Source organism: Anticarsia gemmatalis, chromosome 2 (genome assembly GCF_050436995.1).
Source record: "Anticarsia gemmatalis isolate Benzon Research Colony breed Stoneville strain chromosome 2, ilAntGemm2 primary, whole genome shotgun sequence".
NCBI classification, from domain to species: Eukaryota; Metazoa; Arthropoda; class Insecta; order Lepidoptera; family Erebidae; genus Anticarsia; species Anticarsia gemmatalis.
The window spans coordinates 11331203-11345044 of record NC_134746.1 but is presented as its reverse complement, the minus strand read 5'-3'; the positions used below and the strand labels follow the sequence as shown (position 1 = coordinate 11345044).

Below are 13842 nucleotides of genomic sequence, written 5' to 3'. Positions count from 1 at the left end.
AGTTCTCATTATGACTATATATTTTGCCATGACACCCGTCCTTGTTCGGACATAAAGTTTTTTTGCTTAATGTTAACATTACAAATAGATACGAATAAAACTAAAAACAGTAAGGTCTGTATAGTTACACCGACAGTGCTATACTGAACTGTGATCACTGCTTTATTATTTAGCGCGGAGAAAATGCGGTATTTACGCGGCGACGGTGCGGCTGCGACGCGGCTACAGCATGGTGGCGATGCGATTTTGATGTGAATACACAGTATTGCGGTGCGGCACCGGTGCGGTTCCGGCGTCATGTACAGGAAGCCTTATTGTATTTGTACCTATCGGTAGGTATGTTAAGAAGTTGCATTTAAAACGTCATACAACACAAACTTTAACAAAAAAATTGTCAAGTCAAACTACGAGTACGAGAACTTGATAGTCCTGCGAACTGTTTGGTGTTTTATAAATCCCTGTGTAATTAAAATGTCACTGTGTCAAATTTTGTACTTCAAACGTTGTGAAAATTGTAACAAAATATTTCTTTACCCATATTTTGGTTTATGTCAGTTACGTCAATCAGAAACTTCATGTCATGTAACATAATAAATACTGCGGTAAAATGACCTGAGTTTATTTTGTAATTAGTCATGTGATCGTGTCGATTAGGCGATCATGTGTCTTACACGTAGTGTTGGACAACACTACAACACTAGTGTTGTGTTTACATCCGCGTTGTCTATTGTCGATAACAGGAAGTCGGTTGAACAAGCAACATAAATCACGGCATGTCAAAGTGTAAGTAAAACACGTTCTTATTGAGACTGATTGTAGTCTATTGTGTTTAGATTTAGACTCACATCGTTTCATCATAATATTAGTTTCTACCCGCGATTTTGACCGCGAGAAAAGATTTTTCCGGGGTAACAAGTATGTGTTAATCCAGATTATAAGCTATCTGTGTACAAAATTTCATCAAAATCCGTCCAGTAGTTTTTCATGAAAGAGTAACAAACATAAAGCCTAACAAACTTTCGCATAGTATAGTATGAGTAGTATTGTTTAGATTATATTAGCAGTAATTTCATCCAGTAGCTGAGGCACGCGTACAATGATTGTGCGTGATAATTAGTATAACTTCTATAATAAGTATAATTGTGTTTTTTCTTACAGTAAACGATACAATTCATCACTGAGTAATTAAAGTACATAGAACTCTCTAACAGCCATGACAAAAAAGGCGGTACGATTTGAAAATCGAACGCTAGCCGCAACCAATCAAGGATGACGGTTGCAGCTGCGTTCAGGAATTCGTCGAGAAATCGCTGCGGTTTGAATAATTTATTAAAGTTGGAACTTCAATACGTCTAGCGCTCAGTCAATACGGGTTCAATGAGCATATTATGATTGCTCGTGAATATTAAGTTTGAAACATGTCGTCAAAGCATTGTGTTGTTTTATTTCTGTCTGTTACTTTACTACCACTATTTTACAAGTCGTTACTATCTACATATGTGATATCACGCCTTACTCTCACAGAGGCAGGCAGAGTAAAGTCGTTAAGCCATGTCAAAGGCCTTTCGGGCGGCTTGAGCAACTTTGACACTAGGTTGACCACTGCCCATACGAAAGATAGATAGAGTAAAGAATGCCAATTGGTACGGTAACAAACTTCCTTATCATAATATAGTAATTTTTTCTATTATTATAATATAGTTACAATCATCTCATATGTATACGATTAATATAAAAATTGTATGTAAAGTTATCTCTTATTTTCGGCAGCATACTGGCAATCTTCAAGATCCTGTTACCGTGCGTCACCGAATTTAGTCAAACCGACCTTAATGGAGTAATTTCGCAGTCAGAGACATATAAGGTGAGCATATTTACATATTGCAAGTTGCACGTTCGAGGGAACTTAAATATAATTGTGAAGGAATGTAAACTTCGGAATGTAGTCCTACGAGATATTCAAAACATGCTGTCACGTGGCTTGATACTATCGTGTCTTGGCCATTTTGTTACTGTGTAAAGGAAAATTCTTTAGTTTACAAGTATAAGTTAATGATTACTGTGTGTAAAAAAATACATGTTTTTGACCGATGGTTCCTGAATTAAAAATAGGTAAGCAAGACATAAGGATATTTGTTTATCGTTTAATAAATTAATAAAAACAAATTAAATCATTACTGTCCCACTGCTGGGCAAGGACCCACCACGCTGGACAATTGTGGGGACTTTACCTGCCAAAATTGTTTAAATAATTTTCCATTCGTATCCTACCTCCGTACGTATGGCTACAGAGCCGTAAAATTGAAAAATACATGAATACACGTGTATTGTCTTCAATTTACATAGAGTCTAAACACATATAAGATTCACACACTGACTGTTATGAATAAAATATCAAATGAAAGTTTTCTAAAAGTTTTAGTCGGTCTAGGTCAACTCTCTGACCTGCCTGGTCAAGTCATTTAAGAATTAGCTAGTGAGGAAGTAGGAAATATATTCGATACTATGATTTTTAAATACCGCACCGCAATTGACCGCTTCCTGTATCGAACTGCCTATTACAGTTCAATAACAAACTTATTTTCAATATAGAATTTAATATAGCAACACTGGCTATCAAAATTGCCACCCTTAATAAAAACATACAGTACCGCAATTCTCTACCACTATCGGCTACCGACAACCGGCTAGCTATCGAAAAATTTTGTACGACATTAAGATCAGCGCCTTTAGCGGGCTAAGAACTATTTTGCAGTACATTTTAAATGTCAATCTCTTGATATTCGATGATTTCAATCGTTGACAATCGTGCTACAGGACACTGTTGCAACAGAACGCATGGTAGTATAGAAAAAAAAAGTTTAAAAAGTAAATAGACACGAGCTTTCACAAACCAGTAAAAAGTATTCCATACAAAACATACAAACAAAGGCATGGCCTCAAAGGATGTAGAACCGGTTCGTTACATGTAATGGCAACTGATTCGTGATACCGCTCGGCATGCGAGGAATGCCGACGGGCATTGCTAGTCGCTTTTATGATCACAACTGCATTTTAAGATAACATTTGTTTTTATTCGATAATCAGCCAGTCCTTTCGAGATTAGGTCGTGGATTACTTTTTAGGGAATTACGTTCGTGCTTTGGAATTTTGTATACAGCTATTAAAGCTTTGTGCCGGAAGTTTTAGAAATAAACTTAAAACATCTGAGATTTAGTCGAGTACTAGGAAATACATAGTCACGTATTGCCTAATTTATTAGTTATTTATTTTATAAACGTGATTTTGCGTAAGCACTACTTAATTTAAAACATTAATAACAACAGTAACTTTGCTGTTAACAATTCCGGTTCTATATTAAAACGCTCTATGCTTCAATACATAAATGATAAACAGCCATACGGCACCATTTTGTCACGTTTAACTCACAGGCACACACGATACTTCCTTTATCATCACACAAATCAAACAATAATGTTTAATTCAATCGTATAACTTGCCTGTTCTCCTCCGATTCGACATTTATAATCACAAGCATATCACAACACTGGCACAACACTACACTCGCGAAATGCTACATCGTTTTCGAGTTTTTAAATCTTTCGTATAATGATTTGGAGACAAGAGACGAGCGTTCCTAGTCATACCTCGCGTTCGACTCATAAAAGTAAATGGTTAGTACTATAGTGATGTGAATCACTTGGGTCTATTAATATGCGCGCCAAGTGACCGCGTGTCAAGAGCAAGGCTCGACTGTTTGTGTACTAGTGATTCGACGCCCGTCACTAATGGTCTGTTATGTAAATCACGGAATGTGTTATACATACATGTTATATAAGTTTATGTTTATTATACAAAAAAAGCGTGCACGCTCACGTGTTTAAAGATAATAAAATTTAAGAGAATGTAACCAAATAAAGTTGAATTTTGGTATGTGAATATGCGAAAACAATAACATTTTATTTGAGAGTTTCACTTAGTTCATTATACGTACTTAAGTTAATAACAATAGCTGTAAAAGCTGGTACAAAGCAATCTTAACTGTGACAAAATCTGTGGCGGGGTTCATTACAATAATCTTATGAATCTAACTTAAAAAAAGGCTAATTATACACAAGTACACACAATGGCTGTAAACATAAAGTATAATCTGGTGCACATCTCTCACCTCTATTAAACTTTCTTTACGCAACGAAACAATAAACCGGCCAAGTGCGAATCGGACTCTAGCAAAAAAGGTTCCTTACCAAAAAAAACTAAAAATACATGTTTATTGTATGAGGTGGGGACCCCCTTAATAATTTTTATTTAATTTTTTTATGTATTTGTTGTTATAATAGCGGCAACGAAAATACATAATTTGTGAAAATTTCAGCTTTCTAGCTATCACGGTTTATCAGATACAGCCTAGAGACAGACAGACAGCAAAGGCTTAGTAATAGGGTCCCGTTTTACCATTTGGGTACGGAATTCTAAAAATAAACAGTTACATGGTGGTATCCGTAACAGTACCACTTGCAAAATACCAGTCACGTACTAGTAGTAATCGTTACAGTATTAGGTACAACACGCCTGTTATTTGTACTCGCAATCGAGACGGTAATGAACGCATTACTTGGTGACCGACTCTCAAATATGCTATTAAATTCAAATAATGTTCAGATTTATTATAGGAAACGTGACTAGTTTATGAGCTGAATATTTTTGTTTACGATTTTGGAATTGTTGTGATAATAACCTTTTTGTATTCTTATTTAACTATATTGTATATTAAAATGGTTCTAATAAACACTAAGTACTCAATTCCGGGGTACAACTATCTGTGGATCACACTAAGATTTGTTTCATGTAGGAATCGAACCCACGACCTTCCGACGCACTGGCCGTGGCGTGGCGAGCACCTTTACCACTGCACCACGGAGACCGGCAAAATGTAAGTAGGACTTTTTCTAAAGTTACATTATACTATACTAACTTCGGCCCGCGATTTCGTCCGTGTCAAAATATTTCCCGTGGGCAAAAAGTATTCTATGTGTTAATCCAGGTTATAAACTATTTGTGTACCAAATTTTATTAAAATCCGTCCCGTAGTTGTTCCGTGAAAGAGTAACAAACATCCATACATGCTCACAAACTTTCGCATTTATAATATTAGTAGGATTATATAGTACTAGCTTTTACCCGCGACTTCGTCCGCCACCTGAATTTTCCCATGGGAATGCGTCATTTTCCCGGGGTAAAAAGTAGCCTATGTCCTTTCTTGGGTATTAAAATATCTCCATACCAAATTTCATACAAATTGGTTCAGTAGTTTAGGCGTGATTGAGTAACAGACAGACAGAGTTACTTCCACATTTATAATATTAGTATGGATTATTACATACACGGTACGCCTTATACGTAAGAAGTCCAATATGTAGCCTCAATAATATTAGTGTAATGTCAATGGGTTCAACGACCTCACTTTCTCTCCGGTACACACTTTCTGCATCACATTATATGTTACATTAAATGTAATAATGTTATGTGCATTGCATTAAATTCTCCATGGTTTCACACTGATCTATGTCACATTAGTACTGGCAGGTTTGTTTTTGCTATTTGAACTATGATATAGAAGTTCGGAGTTTGTATTTTGTTTTATTTTTTAATTGTTTTGTATCTATTGCCGGATAACTTTTTCCCTTAATTTTTTTTGTATTATTTCATATTTTTTTAATTTACATAATCACATCAAAAATAATATTAATAATACTTGTAATTTATAAATCCCATAATTTAAGTTATTTATCTATACTAATATTATAAATGCGAAAGTAACTCTGTCTGTCTGTCTGTCTGTCTGTCTGTCTGCTACTCAATCACGCCTAAACTACTGAACCAATTTGCATGAAATTTGGTATGGAGATATTTTGATACCCGAGAAAGGACATAGGCTACTTTTTACCCCGGGAAAATGACGCATTTCCCGGGAAAATTCAGGTGGCGAATTAAGTAGCGAATAATCAATATCATAATGACATTAAATTAACAAAATTCCGTTGTCATGGTAACTGTTTTAATGGCGGATATGCCTTAGCGCGGCTTCGTTATATCAGGAGATATTTAAATAATTTTCATATATTTTTCGTGAAAAAAAGGCATATTTTATATCATCACGCTACGACCAATAGGAGCAGAGTAACAGTAAAAAGTGTTATAAAAACGTGGAAAATTCTGACCCATTCTCTCTTATGTGACGCAAGCGAAGTTGCGCGGGTCAGCTAGTGTATAATAAATGTGTGTATTAAATTTACCTTTTGATTAAAATTATGAATGTGAGCATACATTTTATTCGTTTTGTAGTTCTAACTAACACTGTCCCATTATTATATCAACACACAATAAGTCAAACTAACAACAAACACAATCAAAGTCACAAAACACGTGCTAACAACCATGCATATATTATGTACCATACTTTCTTTACGTTACGTTAAATTTGTTTCCTACACACCTTAAGGTTAAAACGACTTTTCTGGATAAATTAATACGGGGTTAGGTCAAATACAGTACTACTACTATCAATCATCAACTCCTGCATCCTTTCTATATATATGGGAAATTCGGGTACTCCGGACGGCGGGTAACCGCGGACGTATTAATTTAAGTATATTAGTATTGCCTAAGTGAGCAATTAAGAACAAAATCAAATGCAGTTTAAAAATTTCGACAGAAAGTCGCACATCTTGTCAGTCAGTTAGTTTCAAACATCTTGTCAAACACTCCCGTCAGTTATTATAAAGTTTATTATTAATACACTAAACAGTCAAAAATCACAGGTGGCTACAGCTTTCCTTCCTTTTACGATCCCTTTGATCCTGTGAATCACTCTCACTTGCTTGGTTTATTCGTAGCCGTGACAAACGACAATAAGAGCGCGAACGCCTTTCAAGTGAGCTGTCATCAATTCTAAATTAGCTATGGTTACTAATGTTACTAAAGTTTACTTTAATCTTAACTTGTCCTTTTAACAGTCACTGAAACGCAATCAGTAGCGCGATTTTGTACAGTCGGTACTGTCGAGTATCGAAAGTTTGACATTAACCCTATTATTCGTAAACACACTATAAACCCATTTTAGTTAAAAAACTACTAATACATGTTTTCTCTTTTTTATTTCGCTAAGGAGTGAAAGAAACAAAACTCTTTATAAGCCTTTCATAACTTCATATATTTTTATGAATAAGAGGGTTAGAATATACTGCCAAAATAGTTCCTAGGACGCCCATCAGAGTCACTGATGAGATTTTCATACAACATTTATCGATGATAAGCCGTTTGTCGGTAGTCGATAGTAGTAGAGAATCGATTTACGGGATTCTCAATTTGAATAAGAATTTCAATACTTCGGAAATCGAATGGTCGTGAATATTTTATGATGGGAACGATATCATCTTTTGTAATTAAAACACAAGTAGTGAAAGAAAAAAGCCACATTTGATTTGAAATTATTTCGACCTAACCTGAACCTGACCTTTACCACAATGTTGTAGTTCGAAAAACCAAGTGAATAACACATTTTCCGGGGAAATTGGAATATACAAATATGTACAAACAATATAAACAAATAAATAACATATAAATATGTATTAACATTTTATATTAAAAATTATATGAGCGTTAACCTAACTTCTGCGTTTGAACTGCGTAAAGTTTAGAGTAAGTCAAACCCTCTATGAAAATAGTCTTAGAACGAATAAAAGATACATTTCGAAAGCTAAAAAGTGTTTTTACGAAAGTGAATAACATCGAGTAACCATAGTATTTGTAATTTGTAACGCATTCATGAGTTTCTGTACGGATCATTAGACATGTTTCCTAAGTATTCAGCGATACTTAACGATTGCCAATTCGGAATAATAAATCATGTGCACATCCCTACGTTAAGGAAAAAAAGCTAGATTAATTCATAGCTTTATCCATTCATGCGTTACTAGGCCATGTTTTTCTTCATTTTTTTTATAGTTAAACTAAAGAAAAACATCGTTAACTGAAATCGATTTTTAAAATCGCGTACGTTCCTGGTAGACAGCGAAGCGAAGGAGTATTTTAACACATAGCGCATTCACCCTTTCTTTTAACATTTATATTTTGTATGCCTTAGTTTAGCTTAATATTTTTTTTAAAAAATGATTTGTACATTAAAAAAACCTTCACTTAAACTTCCCTACAAATGTTTTCAATTTCCTTCGAGCAAAAGCTAACTACGAACATGAGAACATTATGTTTAAGGTGCTCCAACAGGCTCGCCCACGCTTCAACATAAATGGCAATACAGCCTACCAGACGTCCACATCCTCAACATTCTATACATATTTGCAGATTTAAAAAACTTGTAGGTAAAATTCTCGTAAGCCTTTAAACGTATAGGATACGACTTTCATTCATGCATAATTTATTTTTTATTCCATATTAGGTTGTGTCTTTATGACCAGATGCACGGTGTTTGAATTAGGAAAAGAAATTGAATGTATTCTTAGATTCGTACTATATAGCGATAGAGGTAGACATTCAATTCATTCAATCATTCACTCATCCAGTAGCTCGTTCCTCTATTATTATCGACAAGCGGCTAGCTTTCGAGAAATTTTACACGAAAAGCTGTTTAGCGCCCCTACTGAGCTCTGGAAGAACTATTTTGGCAGTACATTTTTAATGTCAATCTCTCTATATTTGACAGTACAGAGAGTACAGACTATACTAAATTGCGCTACAGATCTGTTTAATTTTATTATAAAATCTTTACGGACCAATTGGAATCCGGTAGTTTCAGCCACTTTCCTTCCGATTTAAAAAATACTTAGTTATTAAAATTTGCATAGTCCACGAGTGTTAATAAACTAGTTTTATTCTGAAACACGCATACGGAGACACGCATTACGGCTATTTGTTATACAAGTAGTAGCCAAGAATTTAGTATGAAATGCATTTGATAATGAATGTTTGAATGGGACAGAGTAAGGTGTAGCAAGGTGTAGGCACTAAAAAGGATGATTTTATAGGCGAGAGCTGAACCAACCAGACAGGATTAGAGATTATCTTTCTATGACACATCTTCCATTCAATACAATTTAAAGTTGACATTCCGCTTTCAAAACGGTATACAATTTTAATACATAGTAGTTTCATAAAATATGGCGCTCAAAAGATTAATATGTCAGCTTAGTGTTGGCAAGTGAAAGCTAAAGTTAGATTATCTAGAGTTATCTCACATTCTCGCCTGTCACTTGTATTATAATATATCATCACTACGCTCCGAGTAACGGATTAATTGCACGGATTGTTTTACCACTATCACTCTTCAGATCATTCTTTCTCTCTCTTTTCAATTAAAAGAAAAGAGACTGCACTATTCTGAAAATATAGCAACAATTTGAAGAAATACGACGATTATAGTAAAAAGAAACATAGGCACGCGTGATTCGCAATTTAATTCTGTCAAATTCATTCGCCTGACGTTTGTTCCAATTGACTTTAGTCAAATTATATTTTGACGTTGACGTGTAATTTGACATGTGTAGCACATCACTATTTTGACTACAATAATGAAAGTACAAACAGAGCGTGTCGAAGTACTACCGCTTACTTTTACAATAAAGAATACGAACAAACGTTTTTAAAACGATTACTGTAAGATCTAAATATCCACCTTTACTTCCGTTCTCCCTATATAATTTCATTTAGACGCAAGTTTAGTTCACTTTAGCATTAAACAGAATACTAGATACTGCCTCTGTGGCGCGGTCGGTAGTGTATGCGGCTGCCGTGCGAGAGGTCTCGGGTTCGAATCCTGGGTCGGGCCAAAAAGTCTTTTCTGAGATTTTCTGTTAAGAATTTCTTAGAGATTGCCCGGAGTTGGGAAGTTGAGGTCGAAGACCTCCGTGCCTCGGAGAGCACGTAAAGCCGTCGGTCCTGCGCCTGACCTCTCACTGGTTGTGTCGGTTATCCGTCCCACCAGACTATAAGGGCGTTATCATACTAGCGGATTGCGAACGTCTTTAAAGCGGAGCGGGCGCGCAACGAATTCGTTACCGACACACAACGAACACGTCGCGCATGCGCAGCGAATTCGTTGCGGACGCGCAACGGGATCGCCGCGCACAGCAAAGTGGACGCCATTTTGTACTGTCTCGTACAAACGTCAGTCCGTCCGCCCCACCTCACATCAGACCGTAACGAAACACGAATGTGACAGGACGTACATATATGTATCAACATGGCATCATTGGGAGATTCCGATATTGATACAGAGTTAGGTATTTATTAGCGAAATTCAAAGTCGTTACGTAATATGGGATCAAAAAAGCAGGGAATTTAGTGATCGTAATTTAAAAAAAAAAGCATGGGAAGAGATTTGTAATTTTTTATTTATTTTATTTTTTATTTGTATCAGATGCAACAACTCATAAAATGTAGGTCTTGACATTCGCAGGTAGGAACGAAATTGTTTTTGATTATTTTTTATTCGTTTGCAAAACAACACAAAGTAGTCGCTCTCCTCCATTCGATTTTTTTTTTTTTTGTCTCCGGCGTCTTCGAAGTAAAAATCAAATTATTTTATTTGCTCAAAACATGGTATATACAGTTGTTATGATAAATCAATTTGAGATCACATGTTTTGCTTACAGCTAAGCATGCAAATTGTAATAAGAGTGTCATACTATTTATATTCAAAGAATTCCTTAATACTATAAAAGTTATTTACATTGAGCCATTCATATAATTTAATTTTAAATAATTTAAGGTTTAACATTTTCAACACTTTTGGTAATTTGTAGAATATCTTAGAAGTAATAAAACCAACAGCAGTGTTTCCTCGTCGGAATCCGTTTTGTAACTGAGTGTATTGTACGGCGATAATTTGCTACAAACGCGCGACGAAAACGTAACGTATTTGCCACGCGTCCGCGACGTCCTCGCTGCGCAGCCGCGGCGTGTTCGCGACGCATTCGCTGCGCGTCCGCTCCGCCCCGCAGCCGCTTCCAAACCGCTAGTATGATAAGGCCCTAAGAGTGACGGAATAGAGAGTGTACCTGTGTATTGTGCACACACTTGGACACTATAAAAACAAAGTCCTGCACAGATGGCCAGTTTCAATGAAACTGACCGCCGTAGCCGTATATCGGCTAGGAGGACATTATTATTAGATACTGTAGCGCGATTTTCTACAGCCGAAACTATTAAGTGCCGAGAGATTGACATATGAAATTTACTTAAAAATTCGTTCAGCACCCGATAGGGAGGCTGCTAAGGTTTTCATACAAAATGTGTCGATAGCTAGACCGTTGCCGATAATCGATCGTGGTAGCAAACCGCGCTACTGTAGTTAGAAATTGAAACGTAAACGGTAATTAGATGATTAAATAGCCCGCAAAATTTGTTAACTTGATTAAAATAACTTGCGTTCAATAATGCGGCGTTATTGTTTGTTTGTTTCCACGAAATCATCCACGTGTAAATATTTGCGTTGTATCCTATATCCGGGTTTAAATCATCAAAATTTGTTCAGTAGTTTTTACATGACAGGTAAACAAACATCCATCAATACATACTTTTCCGCTTTTTATTTAAGGATTTCCTTTTGTGTATATTACTAGCTACTGCCCGCGACTTCGCGTTCGCGTTCGCGTCGAAAGATTTTCCGGAGTATTAAGTCACCTATGTTAGTGTTAAATCCAGGATAAGAGCATTCAGTGTACCAAATTTCATTAAAATGCGTTCAGTAGTTTTTTCGTAAAAGAGCAACAAACATACATCTATCCATACCTACAAACTTTTATATCTGTAATAATATTATATAGTGTATAGCATAATTAGCACATAGGTGTTAATATTACGTTAAACTTTATGCAATAAATAAAATTCATCACATTCTCGTTAGTAGAAGCAGTTTCGAACAACAACAAACACAATTTCAGCAATAAACATGCACTTTGGCATCAGACAGTTTACTTTCAATAAAGACATTAGCTATTCTACACGTATCGTGGTTAAACTAGTGCCAATACACCTGCTGTTGGCACTTAACACTGAAGAAAAGTGCATACATACATACAAACATAACACACCTTCCTTAAGGATAGCTAGTAACGTCAGTACAATCTTTCATTGTGTTCTTTTCATACGCACTGAATAGTAGGTAGTCGGCATACATGCCCGCTGGTCCGAGGTCCTTAGAAGGCCACACGAGGCTTAGAAAAAGAAGCCATTTCTTTTGTAATTCAATCCTAAAGTATCTAAGGTTATACTAAATTTTGCGGCAAAACTACTGAACAGATTTTCTTTATAATTGGCGGAGTGATTCGTTATGTTCTGGGCAAGGATTCTTTTAAATGTGGCTCTCCCTAGCTCGCATAGCTCCCTTCAATCTACAGGGCTACAGGGTATAAAGTTCTCTTCCCAGCTCTTCTCGTTTACGCTCATCATTTCTGCTCGATGTTATTTTTGTGGAAAAAATGGCGCCAGAATTCTCAAGAAAGTACGTAAAAAAACACTTCTTCTTTATTCAGGTATTAAAAACGAGCATTACTCAATATCTTTCTTTAGAATTAATTAGAAAAGAGCGTGTTGCATAATAGGGAGATTATTCTAGAAAATTCCGTATGGGAACGTAGGAACAGTCACGGTTCATGAACACAATACCGCTTGGGAATTCGCGTTGAGAAATTGTATCTTATCGTAAGATTAAACGGTGAATATGTGATAGTATTTTTTCGTTAGATATTGTTTTTGTTGGTACTGCTATAGGTAGGGCTGATTGATAGTTAATTTTTTAATTGTTCCAATTAAGTTCTCAACAAAATAAAAAGTGCTGATTTGATCATAGTTTTTATCTTTGCCAGTTGGTAGTCTCTACGTAATACAAATAAAATAATAAGATAGAGTCGTCAAATACAGCAATTGGAAAGTATATTATTTTATTTTACGGATTGAATCCTTCATTTTATTTAGAATATATGTAGTTGAATTAATGCAACTAACATGTAGGCCTGACAATTTGCTACCTTTTGATTTCAATTGCATCCCTCAAGAAGTATAATTTAATATCAAAAAATCTGTTCCCATGTTCACAGATAAATTAGAAATTCTAAACTGTCAATCATGAGACCAATACCTCGATTCTCTACCACTACCGACTACCGACAACCGGCTAGCTATCGAAATTTTGACATTTAGAATGTACTGCCAAAATGTTTCCTACTACACCCGTTAGAGGCGCTGATCAGATTTTCATACAAAATTTCTCGATGACAGTTCGGTTGTCGGTAGTCGATAGTAGTAGAGAATCGAGGCACAGAAATAGACATATTTCCTAACACTTTCCTAAATAAACATACTCAATTAAAAAGAAATTCTAAGAACGTTAATAGATGTTCAAAGACGATGTTTGCTAATGCGTTTGACTGCAACTCTTTCCTCCGTGCATGGGAGAAATATTTGTTTTAATTGCTCTGTTGAAATAAATTTAAAGTTACGACAGATCGTCTTAATTGGACTTCTTTTTCCAATTAAATACCTTTTCTAATTGATGTCGAGTGCATTCTTGTGACGCTTGGGAGAGTAATTTTATGTATTTATAAAATGGAATAGGTTAAATTTAGAAATCTACTATATTGGTTGGATTTAGGCGATCAAGTATTCTATCTAGAGTCTAGAGCCTGCAACCCATATAACATTATAAAGTGCGGCGCAGTGGGAACTTAGAACAAAACATTAGACCTTTAATAGTTTTCAGTCTCCTAATATATTACGATATTACCAATCCTAATGGCTATTAAATAGTATAATCGTTAAAACTAG

At 35.6% G+C, this 13842-nt stretch overlaps 1 protein-coding gene across 4 annotated transcripts in view; it reads right to left on the bottom strand.

The window, feature by feature from the left end:
* Positions 1–13842, bottom strand: part of LOC142984672 (uncharacterized) — a 102342-nt gene that overhangs the window by 72280 nt on the left and 16220 nt on the right. The window contains exon 1 of one of the 4 annotated variants that reach the window (XM_076132436.1): positions 3501–3695. The exons of the other annotated variants lie outside the window; for them this stretch is intronic. Coding sequence (XP_075988551.1) covers positions 3501–3522 — 22 coding nt within the window. The 5' untranslated portion in view covers positions 3523–3695. Of the gene's footprint in view, positions 1–3500; positions 3696–13842 lie in introns of those variants that run through there. 4 annotated transcript variants of the gene reach the window in all.